General features: G+C 46.2%; 2 protein-coding genes across 2 annotated transcripts in view; both read left to right on the top strand.

Annotated features, from left to right (window-relative positions):
• The window catches only part of LOC311127924 (RIMS-binding protein 2-like), a gene marked incomplete at both ends in the record, with an annotated part of 66644 nt that extends 55430 nt beyond the window's left edge, over positions 1 to 11214 (top strand). The window contains 14 exon segments of the mRNA XM_084159823.1: positions 1028 to 1843; positions 2049 to 2114; positions 3095 to 3246; positions 3693 to 4493; positions 4602 to 4757; positions 4892 to 5038; positions 5347 to 5452; positions 5900 to 6031; positions 7302 to 7471; positions 7674 to 7851; positions 8028 to 8128; positions 8227 to 8298; positions 8554 to 8691; positions 11017 to 11214. Coding sequence (XP_084015949.1) covers positions 1028 to 1843; positions 2049 to 2114; positions 3095 to 3246; positions 3693 to 4493; positions 4602 to 4757; positions 4892 to 5038; positions 5347 to 5452; positions 5900 to 6031; positions 7302 to 7471; positions 7674 to 7851; positions 8028 to 8128; positions 8227 to 8298; positions 8554 to 8691; positions 11017 to 11214 — 3233 coding nt within the window.
• A 5507-nt stretch (positions 11215 to 16721) lies between these two features.
• Positions 16722 to 20487, top strand: LOC311127899 (F-box only protein 15-like; the record flags this gene model as incomplete). Its single annotated transcript, XM_084159798.1, has 12 exons — positions 16722 to 16867; positions 17020 to 17178; positions 17347 to 17451; positions 17555 to 17627; positions 17747 to 17913; positions 18131 to 18331; positions 18417 to 18546; positions 18648 to 18730; positions 18872 to 19017; positions 19123 to 19247; positions 19960 to 20118; positions 20377 to 20487. The coding sequence occupies 12 exons, from the start codon at positions 16722 to 16724 to the stop codon at positions 20485 to 20487; spliced, it is 1605 nt and encodes a 534-aa protein (XP_084015924.1).
• Between the last annotated feature and the right edge of the window lie 916 nt (positions 20488 to 21403).

The following is a 21403-nucleotide window of genomic DNA, read 5'->3' as shown; positions in this document are numbered from 1 at the left end:
CATGGGCGGTGGTGTTGGTGGTGGTGGGTGAGAATACCTGGCTGGCTGCATGGAGGAGGAAGAGGTTTGTATTTACCACAGGGATACAGGGGCTCAGACCAAGCTGTTTTCAAGATGCAACCTGAGCACTGTAGCTCGACGGCTAATCCAGCAAGGCCTGATTAATCACAGACATATTCCCCTGCAGACGGAGAGCTAGGGCCTCCCAGCCTCACTACTGTACTGACTGGAATGATGAGATAGAGAGGGAGAGGACAGTCAGGATGTCTTTGAAAAGCAAGTACAGTACTGATGAGCGAAAGAGGTTGGTGGTTATAGTGAATTGGGTGCCATTTCAGACGCACCCTTAGTTCCATCCACTGTGCAGGAATAGGTTTTTAACCCCCCGTACTTCCTGGAGAAAGTGATGATGGCATCATAACCCTATCCTTCCTTCTCTGTCTGATCCGAGAGAACAGTCCCTACCAGCACCACAGGGTCTCTCTTCCCACTCATGTCGTCCTGGGAAAATAGATCACACTTCCATTGAGTCACGAGAGCTCTCGTTATTATTTTCCTTTCTCTTTTTTCACTAATGAGATGGTCTATTTTTAGCTGATGTTAACATTTGCAGCAGGCATCATTAAAGGCTTGAGCGTGCCATAGATTCCCCCTGAGACGGCCATGTGTGAATGGTGTCTATCGTCAGGCTACTGTGTGTCAGAACAGAACAGAACAGGGTTCCTGGAAGGTGTTACTGTGTCTGACTGAATAATCACGCAATTAAATCTTCACAGCCAGCGAATCCTGAGTGGTATTACATTACAGAAATATCCATATTCTGCTTAACTCTTTTGATACCTTCTTTACATTCCTCATTGCCATATAAATATACATTCCTTTATACATACTAAAGGTACTTTTTCATGGAATAACATGTTTGGGGACAAGATTTGTAGAGGAATTTGCAGAAGAGAGAGGGTTGTGGGTTTGTATTTTGTTGATAATAAAGTAAGTATCTCTCTCTGTCTGTCTCTGTGTGCTCCAGGGGAGCTACTGGACGGCCAGCGAGGGCTGGTCCCGTCCAACTTTGTGGAGTTTGTCCAAGACAAGGAGAAACCATCCCTCCAGCCAGGGGACATAGAGGAAGACCTGGGCTCTCTGGACCATACCACCCTTGGCCTGATGGGGGTGGATGGAGGGGCCCCTCAGGATGGGCTACTGGGTTCCACCAACCCCCTGGGCCCCTGCAGCAACGGCACAGGGCCCCTGGACCCTGAGGATCTGGTCGATGACATTGTGCCTTACCCCCGGAAGATCACCCTGATCAAGCAGTTGGCCCGTAGCGTCATTGTGGCCTGGGAGACACCCATGGTGCCTCTGGGCTGGGGAAACATCAGCTGCTACAACGTGCTGGTGGATGGCGAGGTGCGTGCCAGCGTACCCTACGGCGGCAGGACCAAGTCGTTGTTGGAGAAGCTGGATCTGGACACCTATACGCACCGCGTGTCCGTACAGAGTGTGACAGACAGGGGCCTGTCGGACGAGCTGCGCTGCACCCTGATGGTGGGAGCCAACGTGGTGGTGGCGCCTTACAGACTGCGTGTGGACGACATCCTGCGCGACTCAGCCGAGCTCTCCTGGTTGCCCAGCAACAGTAACTATGGGCACACAGTGTTCCTGGACGGGGCGGAGCATGCGGTGGTGAAGCCAGGGAGGTACAGGCTGCGCTTTGTTAACCTCAAGGCCATGACAGTATACAAGGTGAGGGTGGTGGCCCGGCCACACCAGGTGCCATGGCAACTGCTCATGGAGCAGAGGGAGAAGAAGGAGGCTGCTGTGGAGTTCTGCACACAAGCTGCTGGTGAGGCCCGGTTTGCTCTTTTATTAAGTCTAAGTGTTTCTGTTGCCCATATACATATATTTGTTCTTCTGTCATCTATAATGTTTTATATAAAGTTTGGATAAAAGTCCATTGGGTTATTTGTTAGACATAGACCGTTAAGGTAAGATATATAGATGACTCGTGTCCTTACCCGTGCTATGTATGTCTGTTATGTTTTGTCCAGGTCCAGGACCATATTCCAGATCAGGTCAGAATGAAGACCAGTTGGGTTATGGTGGTTTTGGGAAAAGTAGGAAGTAGCTTTTAATTGGCATGAGCAACTGACACATTGAATGAAAACAAGCTAACAGCACTTTAAAACCTAAGAAACTATCATGAGTAACTTCCTCAGCTTTTCCCTCCCTTTGGCTCAATGCTAATATACATTATAGATGAAAGTTACATCCCAAATGGCACCATATTCCTTATATAGTGCACTACTTTTGAACAGAGCCTTGGTCAAAAGTAGTTGACTATATAGGAAATGGGGTGCCATTTGGGATGCATCCTAAAGCTTCTGAAGTAACTCCCACCCACTCTATCCTTCACTGAAATTACCACATCAGTATCCGTGTGCATTTCCCTCTGCCTGAGTGGTGACATCACTGTGATGTCCTGCATGATGTACCTAGTGAACCAGGAAAGAACAGGCTGTACTCATTCAACTCACACTGACGCCTTTCACACACAAGACACACACACACACACACACACACATAGACAGACTATACAGACGGACACACACGCACATAAGCACATTCACACACACACACACAGTAATGGTTTCAGGTGGCCTTGGGCCTCCCTTTGTTCCTTTCAGCCATCTACTTTCACTCTTTCATCATACAATACATGGCAAACAACATTCCAAATAGCTTTCAAATACTATATGGATAAATACATTAGACTGTGATTAGACTGATTACAAAGCTAAAGAGTTTGATATTAATCAGAGAAGACGTTTCATGCATTTAAGACTCACTCTAAAAATAATAGACACAGATTTGAGCGGATATTACATGGTGATTGCTGAGGTGTATGCAACCAACAGTGGAAAAGGGAAAGGGAGATTTGTATATCACAGACTTGTCGCAATCATGTAATTTCACAACAAAAAAGAGATGAAACAAGTTAACAGCACTCATGAATGCTCCACTCACCTCCACTCCTTCCCTGTTTGTGTGTGTATAACCTATTTAGGTAGTATCTAATGTGTCGTCCCCCCTCCAGGCCCCCCATTACCCCCTCAGGAGGTGCAGGTGCAGTGTGGCCATGCCCCGGGGGTCCTGCAGGTGCGCTGGAAGCCCCCTATCCTCTCACCCACTGGAACCTCCAATGGAGCCAGCGTCATCGGATACGCAGTCTGCACTAAAGGACAAAGGGTGAGTCAGTAACTGTGTGCCAAAGGACAGAAGGTGAGTAAGGGTATACCCCAAGTGACAACGAAGTATTTGAGAGTGAGTGAACTACAGAGTGTCAGAGTATGTGATATGTGTGTGTAATTGTGTCATTGCATCACCGCTGGCTTTAGTGCTCAGCAGTGCTACCTAGACAGCTCTCACTGTCAGTGCTAGTATTCGCTATATACAAGGGCCTGTGAAAACCCTACAGAGCACACTCACTCCCTCTGCTGGTGAACATGGAATTAAAATGGACATCCTCTTTTTGTAGAGTTGCACAGGGTCTGTGTTAGGAAAACTGTCAATACTAGTGGACATTTCTCTGAATTTAAGAGCAATGCCATTGGAAAGCAGTTGAAAGGAACACAACAATGAATTGAATGTCAACAGTGTCCAACCCGAGGTATGTGTGTTGTGTTTCCTCTCAGATAGCGGAAGTGTTGTACCCTCTGGCTGACTATGTGACAGTGGAGCTGAACAGGATCCAGTGTCTGGAGGCCAGGGAGGTCATCGTCAGGACGTTATCAGCACAGGGAGAGTCCCAGGACTCCCACATTGCCCCCATTCCAAGCAACCTACTGTTGCCTCCTCCTCATCCTGCCCCCCTGTCCCTTCCACACCCACACGCAGGGCACCCTCCACCTCACCCCCACGCCCCCCCACCCCATCTCCAGTCGCCTCACCTCCCCCACCCCCAACTACCCCCGCCTCACCCCCAGCCACCCTCACCCCTGCCTCACAGACAACCCTTCCCTAACCACAGTCCTCAGCCCCAGCCACACCTCCAACCCCTGCCCCCTCATCCCGTCCCCCAGCCTCACCGACAACCTCACCCCGCTCACCCTGGTGGTCCCCCACAGCCCCAGCCTCTGCACCTCCAGCCTCATCCGCCCCACACAATGCCCCAGCACCGCCTACCCCTGCTGCCCCACCCGCCCCCCCAGCTCCACCAGAGACCAGTAAGTGCCAGAGACCTGGAAGCCAAAGAGCAGGTGGTCCACCTTGGGGGCGTCCCCAGCCAGCCCTGGGACCCTGCCTGCTCCCCCTCCGCCCAGCCTCCTCCTGCCCCCATGCACGGGCACACCCTGGAGGCGCCCCTCTCTGCCAACCACCGCTCGCCCTCCCCCCAGAGGATCCTGCCCCAGCCCAGGGGCACCCCCATCCCAGACCAAATGGCCAAAGCCATCGCCCGCGAGGCAGCACAGAGGGTGGCTGCAGAGAGTGGCAGAGTGAGTCATTCATACATAAAGCCAATCAATGATGCCCTGGTTAAAGCTCTAGTCTGATAATTTGTCTGTTGAATTAAGTTACAAATATCTGCCTATGGGTTGGGTTAGATGGAGAGGAGAGTCGTCTACAATGAGCAGGGCCAGGCCTTCCACCAACAGAACTCAGAAGAGGAAGAGGAGGATGAGGAAGGGTATGGTCGCAGCCGCAGGAGACAGGGGGCCTCAGTAGATGAGTTCCTCAGAGGGTCCGAGCTGGGCAGGCTGGTAAGACAGAATAAAAAAGGTTTTGTCCAGGTGCTGGATATCCTAGTATGATTTCACACCTTTGTGTGTGTGTGTGTGTGCGTGCGTGCGTGTGTGTGTGTGTGTGTGTGTGATTGTGTGTGTGTGTCTGTCAGGCCCACTACAGCCACAGTGAGGAGTACCACAGTGATAGCAGCCGGGGCTCTGACCTTTCTGACATCATGGAGGAGGATGAGGAGGAGCTCTACTCTGAGATGCAGCTGGAGGAGGGACGACGACGCAACTCCCACAATGCACTAAAGGTAGGAATACCACTCATATAGTCTCTCATCAAAGCTTAACATTGAAATGTTACATTTTGAAATTGAGTAACTGATTTGGTTCTGATTACCACTCGTGCAATGGAAACAAGCAAGCATGCAAACCCCTTTATCACTGTTGGATGATATGGCTCCTGTGTCCAGCCATGTGTCTACAGCAGGATACTTCCTCTGTCTTGTTTGATTGGTTGACCTTCACATTCTCATTTATTTGGAGCAATGTCATTGGAAGTCAATTTTGTTAGTTGTGGGAATATTGAGACGTTTTTTTTATGTGTGATCTTTTTAAGATTGGGAACACCCGCTCTGGGGGTCGGCTGGATCGGGAGACGGGGAGAAGAACACCCAGGGACGGTCCGCAGCCCCAGAGACGCCCTCTTATGGTGCCCTCCATTGGTCAGTCGGGTCACATGACCCCAGAGAGGACTCTGGGAGTCGTAGTGTTTTTGTGCTTTGATGTTCTCTGTGCCCTAGTAGATGTTCTGCTTTCTGTTTTAATCCACCATGAGCTTCTCTGTGTACAGATCACCTCTGTGTCTTTGAACCATGCTCATGCCTTCACAGTACTGACAGCTTACTTATAGACATCAGTCAATGTACAGTATTATCAGCTACTAGAAAGTTCCCTGGCTGCTACGGTGACTAGGTACACAGACGCATATTTCACAATATCAAATGTAGATCAATATTCCAATGATTAAAAACTGCTTTTGATCTCTCTGTTTATGGCCAGCGATATGTTAGGATTATCAAAGGTTATGCCAGGAATAGACCTCCAAACCAACCAACCAATGAGTAGCCTGCGCGCTTTAACCACCATCGTCTGATTGGTGTTTCCTGTAGAGATAACCACAGAGAGTAACAGTGATGGGAACCTCACCCCCGTCACGGAGGATGTTTACTATGGCAGTGTAGCACGGCACAGGACGTGGTCGCCCCGCCGATGCCCCACAGGTGCCAAGCCTCCCTATAATGGTAATGCTGCAGTTTCTCCCTCGCTCCTTCACCAAAGCACAGCCAAAAGCCACCAGTGCTAGTGGAGAGAAGAGTAGTGACACCAACGAGTGCCTTAACATGTCTCAGAACACCTAGCATGATCCACTACACTGCACCAATATAGCAGCTCGCTGAGCCACACTGGGCCCAAGATGGCTGCCCACTGTTGTGGATTGGAATGACTGCTGCTCAGAGAATGCTTCTCCCCTCCCTCCCTTGCACTGAACTCCATCAGATGCCTGCTAAACCCTTCCCCCTCTCAATCTAACCACACCCACCACACCTTTACTGGGGTTGCTATGCATGACTGGGTGGAAGGAGTCAGGGTCTTTGAGGAATTATATAGCATGGTTGTCCTTGCTGAGCAAACTCAATGACTGTTACAGAAAGTTGTACTAAAATGATCCTACTACATCTTACATAGAAATACATACTAATTTGTTTGTTTGGGCTTTCATTTGTTTACTATGCTGATGGCTTGATCTTATTTTATAATTTCTAAGCAAGGGGTCAACTAAAGGACAGGCAGAGTTTTCTTTGGACAAACTGTAGGCCCACCGTACTTTAGTGGAGCCTAATACAATAGTCAAATCAGTGCCACTACCTCAGGGTTCAGCAGTATGCATGCTTAACTCAGAGTATTGTAGTAAATGTGCTTGTTTCTGTGTGTGTGTGTGTATCATAGTGTGTTTGTGTAACCCATCATGTCTGGCTTGCTCTACAATCTCTATCCATCTGTAACCTGATAAGGCCATAAGCTCATATGTGGTGTCAAATGGATGTACATTACATTATTACATTATTTACTCTTGTCTCTGTGCTGATAATGTGACCAATTGATGGATTGACCACAGAATTCTGCTTGCACACTACAGAATTAAGTGTTGGTTTGATGAGGCAAGTTCAATACATTATGTAGGACTGTATAGTCACCTTCATGGTTTGGCTCTCTCACTTGTAAATCACTTGTAAACAACACACCTGTCTGTACATGCCTCTTCCCTTCTTCCATTCCATGAACAACAGCATGCGCAACATGCCTCACTACTACACACCAGTGCTACTGAGTGGCCAAATTCAGCAAAAAAAAATGTTTCTTTCATGTTATAGATATGAATCTAGGATCAATGTAACTTGATGTCAGAGTAAAATAATGCCATAGACTGTGACCCATTACATCTGTAGTCGATCCTAGTGGACCTAAATTGAGATGCAGGTGGATGTGTTCTCTTTCTCTCCCGTGTTTAAGAGGGATACAGGGACCGGGAACGTCGCTCCCCTCCTAACTACGATGAGTCGGAACCTGAAGAATCGTTCCGGATCTTTGTGGCTCTGTTTGACTATGACCCCCTGTCGATGTCTCCCAACCCGGACGCAGCAGATGAGGAACTGCCCTTTAAAGAGGGCCAGATCATCAGGGTGGGTGTCACACACAGGGCTAGGCCATACCAGGAGATGTATTGTGCTTGAGGTACAATATAGAAATAGACTTTTCCTTCCATCCCTCTGCCGTCTGTTTCGTTTTGCTTTCAATTACTCTTTTCTTGTTCCATTTTTCTCTCTCCCTCCCCTCTCACTCTCCCTTGCTTTCTGTCTCTCGCTCTCTCTCTCTGTGTTCCAGGTATATGGTGATAAGGACACAGATGGTTTCTACCGAGGGGAGATCAGGGGAGGCAGGATGGGGCTCCTGCCCTGCAACATGGTGTCAGAGATCAGGGCTGAGGATGAGGAGACCATGGACCAGCTCATCAAGCAGGGCTTCCTCCCGCTCAACACACCAGTGGATAAAGTAGGAATAGGTAACCACAGAACTAGAAGGAGTAGAATAGACATCCTCATTCAAGTCAATGATTCCATAACGGGTGGACTGGTAGCCATTTTGACTGTACCCATTCATATCTCCCTAGGACACCACACATACATCTGTCACTATATCACCTCTTCTCCTGGCGTGCCCTCTTGTTTCCTCTCACAGGGCAGGACAGACGAGGCCTCCGCCAGCACCAGGCCACCAGGAGGATGGTGGCCCTCTACGATTATGACCCCAGAGAGAGCTCCCCTAACGTGGATGTGGCGGTATTGACACACACACACACACTGTACATACATACACACACTGTAACCAGATAGACAGACATTGTAAGGATATTAATGACGTCTCTGTTTCCTGATAGGCTGAGTTGACTTTCTGTGCTGGTGACATCATCGCTGTATTTGGAGAGATTGATGAAGATGGATTCTACTATGTGAGTATGGCTCTTTTCTAGGTTCCATGATGTGACTAGTAGTATTATTACAAAGGGCAATTCAAAGGTTGTAAAAGTCAGAGATGTTTTAGTTCTGCATTTTAAAGAAATACCATTGGATCAACAGCCTGCTCATACACATAGTATGTCCTCTTGCCCAGGAGAGGGCTCTTTCCCTCAGGTTTGACCACCAGAGTTCAATGCGTCTAGTCATGGTTCTCATCCCCACTGCCCCCTCCTCTCCTCTCACTGCAGGGTGAAATCAATGGCCACCGCGGCCTCGTCCCCTCCAACTTTCTGGAAGAAGTGCCTGATGACGTGGAGGTGTACCTGACGGACACTCCATCCCGCTACGCCCAGGACGAGACAGCCAACCGGGCCGAGGCCAAAAGGGTACATCGCCGCTCTCAGCGCTAGGCCCTCTGTCCATCCATCCTCCGTCTCTCTTGATTTACGCCTCGCTTTCTCCACTTGCCGTCTGTGTTCTGTGTGTGTGTGTTGTCCATGTGTGACAGTGACAGTGGTGACTATACAAACCTTAGCCCCGGCCGGCGAAAGGGACAAACGCAGTCAAACCTTTCTGAGTGTTAGAAAGGAAGAAGCAAAGCCTGATGTTGACAGAGAGATAGAACACTTGAACTGTGTCTGTACGGGGCAGGTGATATTCACAGACCAGTGACAAAAGAGAGTGGAGATTTTGAAAAAGGCTAAAGTCATTCCTACACAGGAATATAGAAGGATCATTGGGTAACCTCTTTGCACTGAAACACAAAACCCAACTCTGGATCTTGTGTCTATTAATAAGTGCTTTATGAACACCTCTGAAACGTTCCTGATTTCTAACAGTTGTTTCCCAATGGACAGAAAGGATTTGAGTAAACTGTAGGGTTGATAATATAGCAAAGCATGCCTTTTTCAAAAATAAACTCGATACCTTTTATATAATAGTAGACTTTATTGGCCCAACTGCTGTATTTCCTGGGAGAGGCTTTGTTTCTTTTTGTATACTGAACACACTTCCAAAAAATATATATTTTTCAGGACTGATGAAAGTTGATATATATGCCATGTTTGATCTAAACCAGAAGAATAAACAGCCACAGTGAGACATCCATACTGTAATGGTACCATGGAACAATAAAAGCAGCAATAATTTTCATTTGCGACCTGTGGTCATGTGAGTATTGTTATTTTTCTTTTCTGTTCTCATAGTCGTGGTGTGGGTTGTACTAAAAATGAAATGTCACCATATCTGATTTCCTTTTTTTCCTCACCTGCTTGGCAAATACAAACAGAAGAAGATTGTTCATTTCACATCATAAATGGCTCTGTCTGCCTTGTACAGTATGTGAGCAACTAGAGATACCAGTCTGACAGATCTAATGCTGGGCATTGTGATTACACTTATGTTAAATGGTTTATTTGTAGCCAGTAAACATTCTGCTTACACATTCACAAGTTTATAGGTTATGGTTATTCATGCTTGCACATTAAAGTTTTACATACTAGTTGGCGTAATGAGGAAAGTGCTTCCCCTTACTTTTTAGTGTAACCAGAAGGCTAATTTCCAGCATAAATTAGACATTGTTACAAAGTTATCTTTTGTAACAATTTATTGGAGTGATTTAATGCTTGCAAAGTAGTGGACTACTACTTATCGGTGAGATAGTGCTCTATTTTGCAAACTTAAAAGTTCCCTATATCTGTAGTTGTTGATAAACCATTACTAATGGGAGCTGCAAATCCCCATTTGATTCAAAGTTATGATTCCTCTTTAACTTTGTGAGACCATTTTAAAGGTCCTAGATTAACTATATGATAGCATACCATACTTTGTTATGTTGCCAGCCCAGTGCATTAGGCAAGAGGGATGGTATCTACAGTTGTCTCCCTGAGTGTTGTATATTACTGTGTGTGTGTCCCTCATGATCGATGGACCTATCAGAATCTGTGGTGTTGCGATGTCGTGCTCGATGTTTGATGGCTTCCTCCTCAGTGTTTGTATGTGTGAAACCTCAGCAGCGCCACCAATGTCTTCAGTCCCGACAGGGAGGTATAATGAATGGTTTCAATAATAGCCCAAAAGGCAATACCTCATCCTTATTCTGAACCACTTTTATAAACATTATGGGCTGGTTTCCCAGACACTAGTCCTGAACTAAAAACCTATTCCAATGGCGAATTTTCATTGAGCATGCGTTTTAGTCCAGGGTGAGGCTAAATCCTTGTCCGGGAAACCAGCCCTATTTGAAACATAAACGTTACATAGGTATTTGACACACATTTAGTGGAAAACCTACAGTAAGTATAATGGCCTGCATTGCCATTGTTCTCTTTATTATACAGAGTTATGTTTGCATACTTGCCTATATTGACAGCTAATGCTGAGAAGTCTCAAGGTCAGCACACATAACATATCAAATTCAAATATTGTTGGAAATGTAATTAGACTGGAAATATTTGGCATACCCAACCCTTCACTCTATTTAACCAAAAGTATTTTAAAGTCCCATTGGATATATAGCGTTACTATAGATGGATAGGGCTACTCAGGTGACAGCGGGGTGATACAGTGTTATTGAGGGACACAATGCTGACTGTAGACTGTGTGTACTAGTCCTACCTCAGACAGAGAGAGCGTAGGCCACAGTGGACCACTGCTTTCTTTGTAATGCCCTGCCCCTACCCCCCACCACCCTCCATGGCATCTTTCTTCAGGTAACCACGGATACCACAGAGAGCACGGCCCCGCCTGTCCGAGTGGCATCCCCCATGGTGGGTCCCCTGTGTCCCCCAGGCACCATGCGGCCCATCAGCCCCACCAGGGGCCCCAGGGACCTCCGAGACAACAAAAAGAAAAAAGGACTGCTCTCCAAGGGGAAGAAACTGCTCAAGAGACTCTCTCCGGTTAAATAAACTGTTCCCAGCTGACCCCAGAACAGATACTGGGCCCAGCACTGTACATCGCATACAGTACATGCAATCAAATCAGCCGATCGTACGGCACACAACTACAATGGCAACATGTGTGCGTATGTATTACAGGACAATATATGTGAGCCTAATCTAATATATTCAGTGATACAACATGTTCTAATGATTAATACACATACTTACATGTACTTCGTGCCAAATTCAATGAGACCTTTGCTCACACATACTGTATAACTGTGATATATTTGAGGTGGAGAAAAAAAAAGGAGTACAAACTAGGATTTTCATGACATGGATTTTCATTACCGCTGTTTTCTTTAATCAAATGGAGATCAGAACGATGCTGATAAGGCATTTGTGTGCATTTGTTTCAAGCAGGGTAACATAAGAGTAGCCTATTATTTTTTGTTACAAATCTTACGTTTCTAGATGGTTTCCATAGCAATTGTGCAATTATAAGTTCTAACAGACATGACGTGGCAAAAAACATCAATGTTGTGATAGTGAGATGTCAATACTAGGAGACAGACCATACTCCTGAAACACTGGAGCAACAATTCAACTATTGATGGCATTCTGTCAGTAATGCTGGCTGCTAATACAGAGGCTTTAAACAGTGCAATATATCACAGACAGGACGGTGACAAAGGGTTGAATCACTCACAGAACCTAGAAGTCTATAGGGTGGTTGGCCACAGGGCATTACAGCAAGGAGAGGGAGCTACATTGGATAAGACGTTTGAACCATCTCAGTGGCCTTTATGAAAGCAATTCTAGCATAACTTTCCTCATTTTCTATGGTTGAACAAGGCTGTTTTTAGACTTACACCAGTCTTTGCCAAGAACCCCTAGTGCATCTCTGCAGCTTTGTTTGATAAAAATCAAAAATAGATGTTTGTTTGTTTCATTCCTGTCCAACTGTCATGAAACGCCTAGTTAAAGACAACCTTCTGTGTTTGCCTTCCAATTGCACAAAGGTGTGTGTTTTGTCTGATGAATGGAAAAGCAGTAGTTCTCGGTGTGTATGGATGTGTTGAGGGTGTAGGCAATGTGTGTGAGTTTGTGTACTCAGTGTGCATTCATGTCTGTGCATCCTTTTTTTTATTTTTAAAGAGGACAAGTAGTTGAGTCATGTGATCTTAGTGGTGTGCTGCCAACTACATTGCCGGTGTGATATTCAGTTCTGTTACCCGCTCAGCCATTTCAGTAAAGATGTCTAGGTGTGCTCAAGATTCTGCACCGTTTACTTGTTTACACTCTTATAGACCTTGTGGCTATTTTTGAAGTCAAGGGAAACGGATGGATGACCGACATACTGTACCTACAACCTCTAAACCAGTAGTCATGTGGCTTATGGGATAAATGAGTGCTAGGATGCATCCAGCTGATCCATTAACTGGAGAGGCTGTCATAGCCTTTAGCAAACGTTTGACACCTTTCAGAGCCCTATATTAACCCATTTTCATAAACCATGATCCTATTCTGTAATAGTTTAACATCACTTCAGTTGCTGTACAGCCACAATTTGATGGACATAATCATAATGGACAATATGTCAATCCATGACTCAAAAAATGACAGTGTTTTATTCTGACAGGGGGAGATGTTTGAGTTGTACTGAGAGAGAAAGCAAGTCAGACAGACACCTATCAGACAGGTTCTGTAAATGCCCATCAGTTAAGATATCTGAGTCAAGCGTAATATCCTGCTGTATAATGATTACATGGTTCTTCTATGTTTATTAAAAAAGAGAGAAAATCAAATGATGGATTGCCAAAAAGGAATGTATGAAATGTTCAGCGGGCAATTTTATTATTTGTCCAACGTTATGCATCCATTCGTCAAAAGGTGTTAGTCATAACACCAAATCATTCATTTGTAAATGGGTGTAGTGTCTATCCTGTTGCTCTTTTGTACTTTTCTCCATTTATAGATAATTTCTAAATGTTTATACTTGATTTTCAGACTGCCTTTTTTAGTGCATTGAGATTTCTTCTTAATGTAAACAGTACAAGCATTCTCCATGGTGTCCTCAAGATAAGATGTTTAAGTCTGCGGTTATGTGCTTGCTCTGTGAATCAAAGAGAAAAAAATTGAAATCATTGGACAATATTAATGGTGTGTGTGCATGTGCAAAAAAAAAAGACATTTTTTATCAAAAATAAATTTGATATTTTGTAGAATATTGTATTTGGATTTGGTGTATATTTATATTTTAGTCATTTAGCAGACGCTCTTATCCAGAGCGACTTACAGTTAGTGCATTCATCTTAAGATAGCCAGTTGGGACAACCACATATCTCAGGCAATAAAGTAGCTATCAGCAAAGTCAGTGCTAGTTGGGGGGGAAAAGTCAAGTGTGAGTGTTAGTTTACGGGGGTCAATGGGCAGGAAGATGGGCAGGGACTCTGCTGTCCTAGTTCCAGTGAGAAGCTGGTTCCACCACTGGGGTGCCAGGACAGAGAAGCGCTTTGACCTGGCTGAGCGGGAGCTGCCCTCCAGTAGGGGTGGGAGGGCCAAGAGACCAGAGGTGGCAGAACGGAGTACTCGGGTTGGGGTGTAAGGTTTGAGCATAGCCTCAAGGTAGGGAGGGGCAGTTCCTCTTGCTGCTCCATAGGCAAGTACCATGGTCTTGTAGTGGATGCGAGCTTCGACTGGAAGCCAGTGGAGTGTTCGGAGGAGTGGTGTGACATGGGAGAACATTTACATTTTACATTTACGTCATTTAGCAGACGCTCTTATCCAGAGCGACTTACAAGTTGGTGCATTCACCCTATAGCCAGTGGGATAACCACTTTACACTTTTTTTTTTTTTTTTTTTAGGGGGGGGGGGGTAGAAGGATTACTTTATCCTATCCCAGGTATTCCTTAAAGAGGTGGGGTTTCAAATGTCTCCGGAAGGTGGTGAGTGACTCCGCTGTCCTGGCATCGTGAGGGAGCTTGTTCCACCATTGGGGTGCCAGAGCAGCGAACAGTTTTGACTGGGCTGAGCGGGAACTATGCTTCCGCAGAGGAAGGGGAGCCAGCAGGCCAGAGGTGGATGAACGCAACGCCCTCGTTTGGGTGTAGGGACTGATCAGAGCCTGAAGGTACAGAGGTGCCGTTCCCCTCACAGCTCCATAGGCAAGCACCATGGTCTTGTAACAGATGCGAGCTTCAACTGGAAGCCAGTGGAGTGTGCGGAGGAGCGGGGTGACGTGAGAGAACTTGGGAAGGTTGAACACCAGACGGGCTGCGGCATTCTGGATGAGTTGTAGGGGTTTAATGGCACAGGCAGGGAGCCCAGCCAACAGCGAGTTGCAGTAATCCAGACGGGAGATGACAAGTGCCTGGATTAGGACCTGTGCCGCTTCCTGTGTAAGGCAGGGTCGTACTCTCCGAATGTTGTAGAGCATGAACCTGCAGGATCGGGTCACCGCCTTGATGTTAGCGGAGAACGACAGGGTGTTGTCCAGGGTCACGCCAAGGCTCTTCGCACTCTGGGAGGAGGACACAACGGAGTTGTCAACCGTGATGGCGAGATCATGGAACGGGCAGTCCTTCCCCGGGAGGAAGAGCAGCTCCGTCTTGCCAAGGTTCAGCTTGAGGTGGTGATCCGTCATCCATACTGATATGTCTGCCAGACATGCAGAGATGCGATTCGCCACCTGGTTATCAGAAGGGGGAAAGGAGAAGATTAGTTGTGTATCGTCAGCGTAGCAATGATAGGAGAGGCCATGTGAGGATATGACAGAGCCAAGTGACTTGGTGTATAGGGAGAATAGGAGAGGGCCTAGAACTGAGCCCTGGGGGACACCAGTGGTGAGAGCACGTGGTGCGGAGACAGCTTCTCGCCACGCCACTTGGTAGGAGCGACCGGTCAGGTAGGACGCAATCCAGGAGTGAGCCGCGCCGGAGATGCCCAGCTCGGAGAGGGTGGAGAGGAGGATCTGATGGTTCACAGTATCAAAGGCAGCAGACAGGTCTAGAAGGACAAGAGCAGAGGAGAGAGAGTTAGCTTTAGCAGTGCGGAGAGCCTCCGTGACACAGAGAAGAGCAGTCTCAGTTGAATGACCAGTCCTGATGACCGGAGAACTTGGGAAGATTGAACACCAGGTGGAGGAAAAGCAGCTCTGTCTTGTTGAGGATGAGCTTGAGGTGGAGAGCCAACATCCAAGCTGAGATATCTGCCAAGCACGAAGAGACGCGTGTCGCCACCTGGATGTCAGAAGGGGGAAAGGAGAAAAGTAATTAAGTGTCATCCGCATTGCAATGATAGGAGAGACCATGTGAGGATATGACAGAGCCGAGTGACTTGGTGTATAGTGAAAAGAGGAGAGGGCCTAGAACCGAGTCCTGGGGGACACCAGTAGTGACACTATGTGGTGCAGATACAGATCCTATCCACATCACCTGGTAGGAGCGTCCTGCCAGGTAGGATGCAATCCAAGAGTGTGCAGAGCCTGAGACACCCAGCCCTGAGAGGGTGGAGAGGAGGTTCTGATGGTTCTGATAGATCTAGGAGGATGAGAACAGAGGAGAGAGAGTCAGCTTTGGCAGTGCGGAGATCCTCCGTGACACAGAGGAGAGCAGTCTCGGTTGAGTGACCCATCTTGAAGCCTGACTGGTTAGGGTCAAGAAGATCGTTCTGAGAGAGAATGCGAGAGAGTTGGTCAGAGACAGCACGCTAAAGTGTTTTGGAATGAAAAGAAAGAAGGGATACCGGTTTGTAGTTTTTGACGTCAGAGGGGTCGAGTGTTGGTTTCTTGAGGAGGGGAGCAACTTTGGCCATTTTGAAATCAGTGGCGACGCAGCCGGTGATCAGGGATGAGTTTATGAGGGAAGTGAGGAATGGAAGAAGGTCTCCAGAGATGGTCTGGAAAAGGGAGGAGGGGATGGGGTCGAGCAGGCAGGTTGTCGGGTAGCCGGACCTCACCAGTCGCAGGATTTCATCTGGAGAGAGAGGGGAGAAATAGGACAAGGCGTAGGGTAGTTCTGTGTGAGTGGAACCAGTGGACTCGTTAGGCTGATATGTTTGTGATTTCCCTTTTATATCTCAGTAACCTGAATGACAAATTATTTCTAACCCATATTGCATGAATTAAAATTATAATAACATAATTGAATATGGATTTTGCAGCATTGCCTTGCTACCACAGATAAAAGGGAAGACCTACTGAAGGGATCAGCTTCACTGCCTACTTTTACACTTTATATCCTCTGGATGGCAGCAGTGGTCTTTACTTCACCATTTGCAGACCTTATCACCCGCGAAAGAGGGACATTTAAATTTGATAACAACAATAACAAACACTCACGTGTTGGGGGAACGTAGAAATTGCAATTCTCTGCGCTTTTGCAGACTTGAAACCAAAGGGCTTGTTTGAGTAGTGTCATTACAGGTTTGCAAAGTGTGCCTAGTTAGACAGAGCTTTCTCACAACTTGAACTTGACAGCATCTGTAGCTTCTCCTGTTGTAGGTAACTAGCTAGCTAGCTAGCTAGCTAGCTATGGCTATTGGCCGTGGACAACTTTTCCGCAGTTTCAGAGAGGGTTTGTTGAAGAATGCCCAGCCAACAGAGGGTCGAGGACCGACAGGCAAAGAGAACAGCAGACTCTGCGAGAAAATGACTGGATTTTCCCCGGGCACTCAAAGGTAGGAGTTGTGGGATGTCATCAACTCCTGTTGCACAGTGTGCACTGAACACCAAAAAGCCGGCTTGTAGCTAGCTAACTTCAACTTTTGTTGACTTTTGCTAATTTCAAAATTGTGTTGCATCTCTGTCTTTTTCTATGCTTGACTACAAGTGTGGAACCAGCACCACTGCCACAAAAGAAGAAGAGGAAAAAGAAGGCAGCAAAGGCCAGTGTACCCTGTCAGCCAGTTGTACCACTGCCAAGGGGACCTCCAAAGTCTACTGGACATGCTGCCAAGCCAGCTGAGTGTACCGCGAATCACATAGAGAGGTAAAAGTGGGTTGCTGTGGTACCCACTTGACACTGATAAAGGGGTTGCATATGTTACTGGTTCCATGCCCTGCAATCTGATTACTTACTCAATTGTGTTTGCACTAGATGGGAAATATCGAGCATTCTAATAAATGTTTGAATCATGTCTAATTGGTGTTTTATTAGGATGCCACCGGAGATCCTTCTGAAGATCCTGTCGTACCTGGATGCCCTCTCTCTCTTCTCCATCGGCTTCATCAACAAGCGATTCTATGAGATGGCCCACAACAAGTAAGGAGTGAAGTACTGGTCACATTGTAGGCTATTCTTCCTCCCTACGGTCTTACAGACTGGTTTTACGTGATCATTTTTGACCCACATTTTTTTCTTGCAGTGGAATGTGGCACAAGATGTACTCTGCAGAGTTTGGACACAGTAAGAAGTGGAGGCCCAAGCGTTTGGATGAGGTTCAGTGCAATTCATATTTCATAACACTCTTTTTTTACATATCACACCAAGGACATGAGCATTATATGCTTGTATGCACAGTACTTTTTGTATTATTATTGGTGTTTTCCCCCACCAGGTGCTGGATAAGCTGAGTGCGGTGGTGGTCCAGGAGAGACCAGAGGGCTACTGGAGAAGACTGTACTTCAGGACCATGGCTGGCTTCAACGAGACCAAGTGGAGGAAGGAGTTGAGAGACATCAACCCTTTCACAGGCCTGCCCAGTCAGACTGAAAGAGTCCTCAGGTTAGACAGTTTCTGCAGTCAGTGCTAAAGTTGTACTGCCTCTGTTGTTAAGGCCCATGTATAAAACATACAATTTATAGGGCACACACAAACAGAGGCTCCAATGCTACTGTAATATTGTCAGAACCTACTCATTGGTCCAGATTCAATTAAATTGTCCGTAACTATGTTTACATAGTTACTTTAATGCATTTTGTTCTCCTCTCCCCTGCCTCAGGAGCCAGCGTGTGACCTGGGAGATCACAGTGTCTGACAAGTGGGGGTTGGAGGGGACGTTTGAGCAGAGCCGTGCCTACTTCTCTGACTCGTCCGTGACGGTGTGCTGGAGCAGCGGGCGCTGGCCCTCCTTCCACCAGCTCTCTACCTTACAGCTAGATGGTGTCAAAAGACAAGCTCTCAGCTCCCCTAATATCAATAAGTGAGTGTCGGTCTCTCTCTTTATCTTTCTCTCTTGTCTCTTCTTGCCTCTGAGTGAAATGCCTGCTCCCCTCTTCTCCCCTCAGGCCTGGCTGGCGGTCTCTGATGGCTAAGTTTGACAGGGACACCATCTTTAAGAGTGGCCAGGTCATTGGTAGAGACCAACTTGTCACCCTGATACTCTTTTCGCCTAGCATCATCATTGGCGTCTGGAGGGTATGTCATGTATATCATATCATAAGAAAATTGCTGGGCTAAGTTAGTTTGTTTCCTGATAAAGATGATAATGTTTGGAATTTCCCTGTGTCATTCTACAGGGCCGGTGGTCCATTGCCTTTGTGATGGCCAGCTTCCACTACCACAGGCTGGTGGAGAGGAGTCTCCTGGGCACCTCGATGTGGTATGCAGCGCACCTGACTCCAGACCAGGCTAGGGTTGAACAAATTGTCTTGACTGTATTCTGTTTTTTCTATTTCAGCAGAAAAGGATGTTGGATGCATGATAGATAGTCATTCATTCTCTCTCTCTCTCTCATTCCCAGCCCCTACTCGATGCCAGAGAACAAGCCTCCTTTCGACGACGCGGACCCTTACTTCGGCCTCCATGGTTACACGCTCCGCATTATACTCCACAACACTCTGACCCAGATCATGGCCGGCCACTTCTCTCAACTCTACTGTAGCAAAAGTAATGAAACCACTACCCAGGGGGTTTCTTTTTTAGAACCACGTTGGGCCGCTGTACCATACCGCAATCTGTAGTTGACTTTGGTTGTGTGTTGTGGTTGTCCAGGTCAGGTCCATGGTGGTTTCATCCAGCTGAATGTCATCAACAGGGGAAGCCTGTCCCAGCACACCCCTCTCTCTGGCAGGATCAGCCTGCCCTGGAAGTGTGAGGCTCTAGAGGGCACCGTGGAGGTACTGTAGGGGAACACTGACTCCGATTGGTTTAGGTTACACTTTACTGGAACCACCAGGCCTACATGATGGCGTCATTGTAATAACAGAACAGCTGACAAATAGTCTCTCGCGCTCACTCGTTCTCTCTGTCTCTCTATTTCTCTCTCTTTCGCTAGCTTTCAATCCAATTGGTGACAGATTTTCATGCAAATATTGTAAAATCTGCAGTTTCTACCAAACTGACTTGTTGCGGATAAAAAATCTCAGTGTGTGATGACGTAGTGCACACAAAATGTACTTTTTTGCTTAAGTTTTGATGTACCCAATAAAAATCTAAAGTTTAAATTTGTTTCCATCGCATTTTCAACTCTACCAATAGTTTTGTCACAAACTGTTGTGTTAAATAGCAAATGTGCCTACTCTGGCCTTGGCACATGCGCTCTAGCCAACAGCTCTCAGATACAGTGCGGGTAGGCACAGCCTACCCACCATGTCGAATGAACAGATTATCTGTCTGCATTTATAAAGTTGTATCCAAACTTACTGTTTCCATCACAGCTGTCGTGATTTCTTTTCTATTATTTCACTTTTTTTCTCTCTGCATTGTTGGGAAGGACCCGTAAGTATTTCACTGTTAGTCTATACCTGTTGTTTATGAAACGTGACAAATAAAAATTGATTTGATTTGGAAACATGGTTTATGTCTCTATGTCTCTTTCTCTCTCTGTAGAACTGCTGCATGATGAGCTTGACCCTGATGGATGAGTACCAGAACCCCTTCTGGTGTGTCAGCACGCCCGTGTCTATGACGCTGAACAACAAGGAGCCCTTCTCCGACGACTACGAGGGTCAGCATTTCCTGATCAAGTACCAGGATAAAGAAGGCAAGGTAAACCAACCCCACATGACTCACATGTCAGAGGATAGATGAAGAGGCTTCTTTTTGTTTGTTTTTTGTTGGCAAGGTTGGGTTGGTTTACTTGACAAGGACCATGTCAGTGGAAACGTTGTATCTGTACTGTATATATTAAAATTTTACATTAGCACCCATAACTTTTAATGTAAGTAAATGATCACATATGGGGAGCAGCAACCAGTGAGTGGACATTTGATTTAACAGTAATGTATGTATTCTTTATTATTGTAGGTGAGGATGGACCTTGTGTGGCTGGAAGAGCAGAGACAGTACTTCCTCACTAATCTGGTAGTCTTCATCGCCACGGCCAAAGTCAACAAGCACTTTGGGAGAACCTACTGATGCTGCATGTAGAGGTGGCGCTGTACTACAAAACTCTATCCTAAGGCCTTCATAATGATGACAAAGTGGTGACATAAACAGTCATGACAGCTGACAACTGTTTATGACATCTGTTATGTTGTTGTTATGCAGTATAATGCAGGCCTCATGACAGAAGCTTGAAGTAAAGTGTTGCCACATGCTCAGTTGAGCCTGTATACAGTATGTAAATTGATGACGTAGTTTACTTGAGTGTTTTGTTCTGAGTAAGCTTGAAGTAGTTCAAGCTTGAGGGTTTGCCCCGGCAAGTTTTCATTATTTCTGTATATTTATATAGTTTTATGCATTGTTTTGGGAATCATTAGTACACATTGGTCAAATGTAATCCTACTTTTTTGAAGTATGTCTTGCCATAGTATAAAGAACAAACTACATGTGAAATGGGTTAACAGAGTTCAACTATTTTGGTTTTGTAAACTTTCTGTTACAGATAGACTATCTGATTCTAGATAAATATTCTGATTTATATATTTCGGTGTTGTTTTTTTACTCAGCCATAGTGCATGAATTATAAGCACTACTAGCTAAGTGAAAGTAAAACTGGAGGGATCAACCTGTGTGCTACTGTATTACACTTTACATTCTCAGGATGGTAGCAGTGATCTTTACCCCCAATAGCACTATTTCCAGTCCCGGTAAAGAGCAAAGTACTTTGCTGCAAGTGCTCCCTCACAGCCCTGGCCCTGATTGCTATTTTTTTCTCTAAGCCGATTGAAGACTTATTACACCAACTGTGCATACTACCTAATCAGGACAACTGCTGATGCCAACTGTCTAACAGCGCAGATCAACTTTCCCTATAAGCATCAATATTATTATCTCTACATACTGACTCCAAATGCCAAAAACATATCCAAGCCTTCATTTATACAAATAT

Source organism: Coregonus lavaretus (assembly GCF_964263955.1).
Source record: "Coregonus lavaretus genome assembly, chromosome: 4".
In the NCBI taxonomy this organism is placed as follows: domain Eukaryota; kingdom Metazoa; phylum Chordata; class Actinopteri; order Salmoniformes; family Salmonidae; genus Coregonus; species Coregonus lavaretus.
The sequence above is the reverse complement of the archived record's forward strand: the minus strand, read 5'-3'. Positions and strand labels throughout refer to the sequence as shown.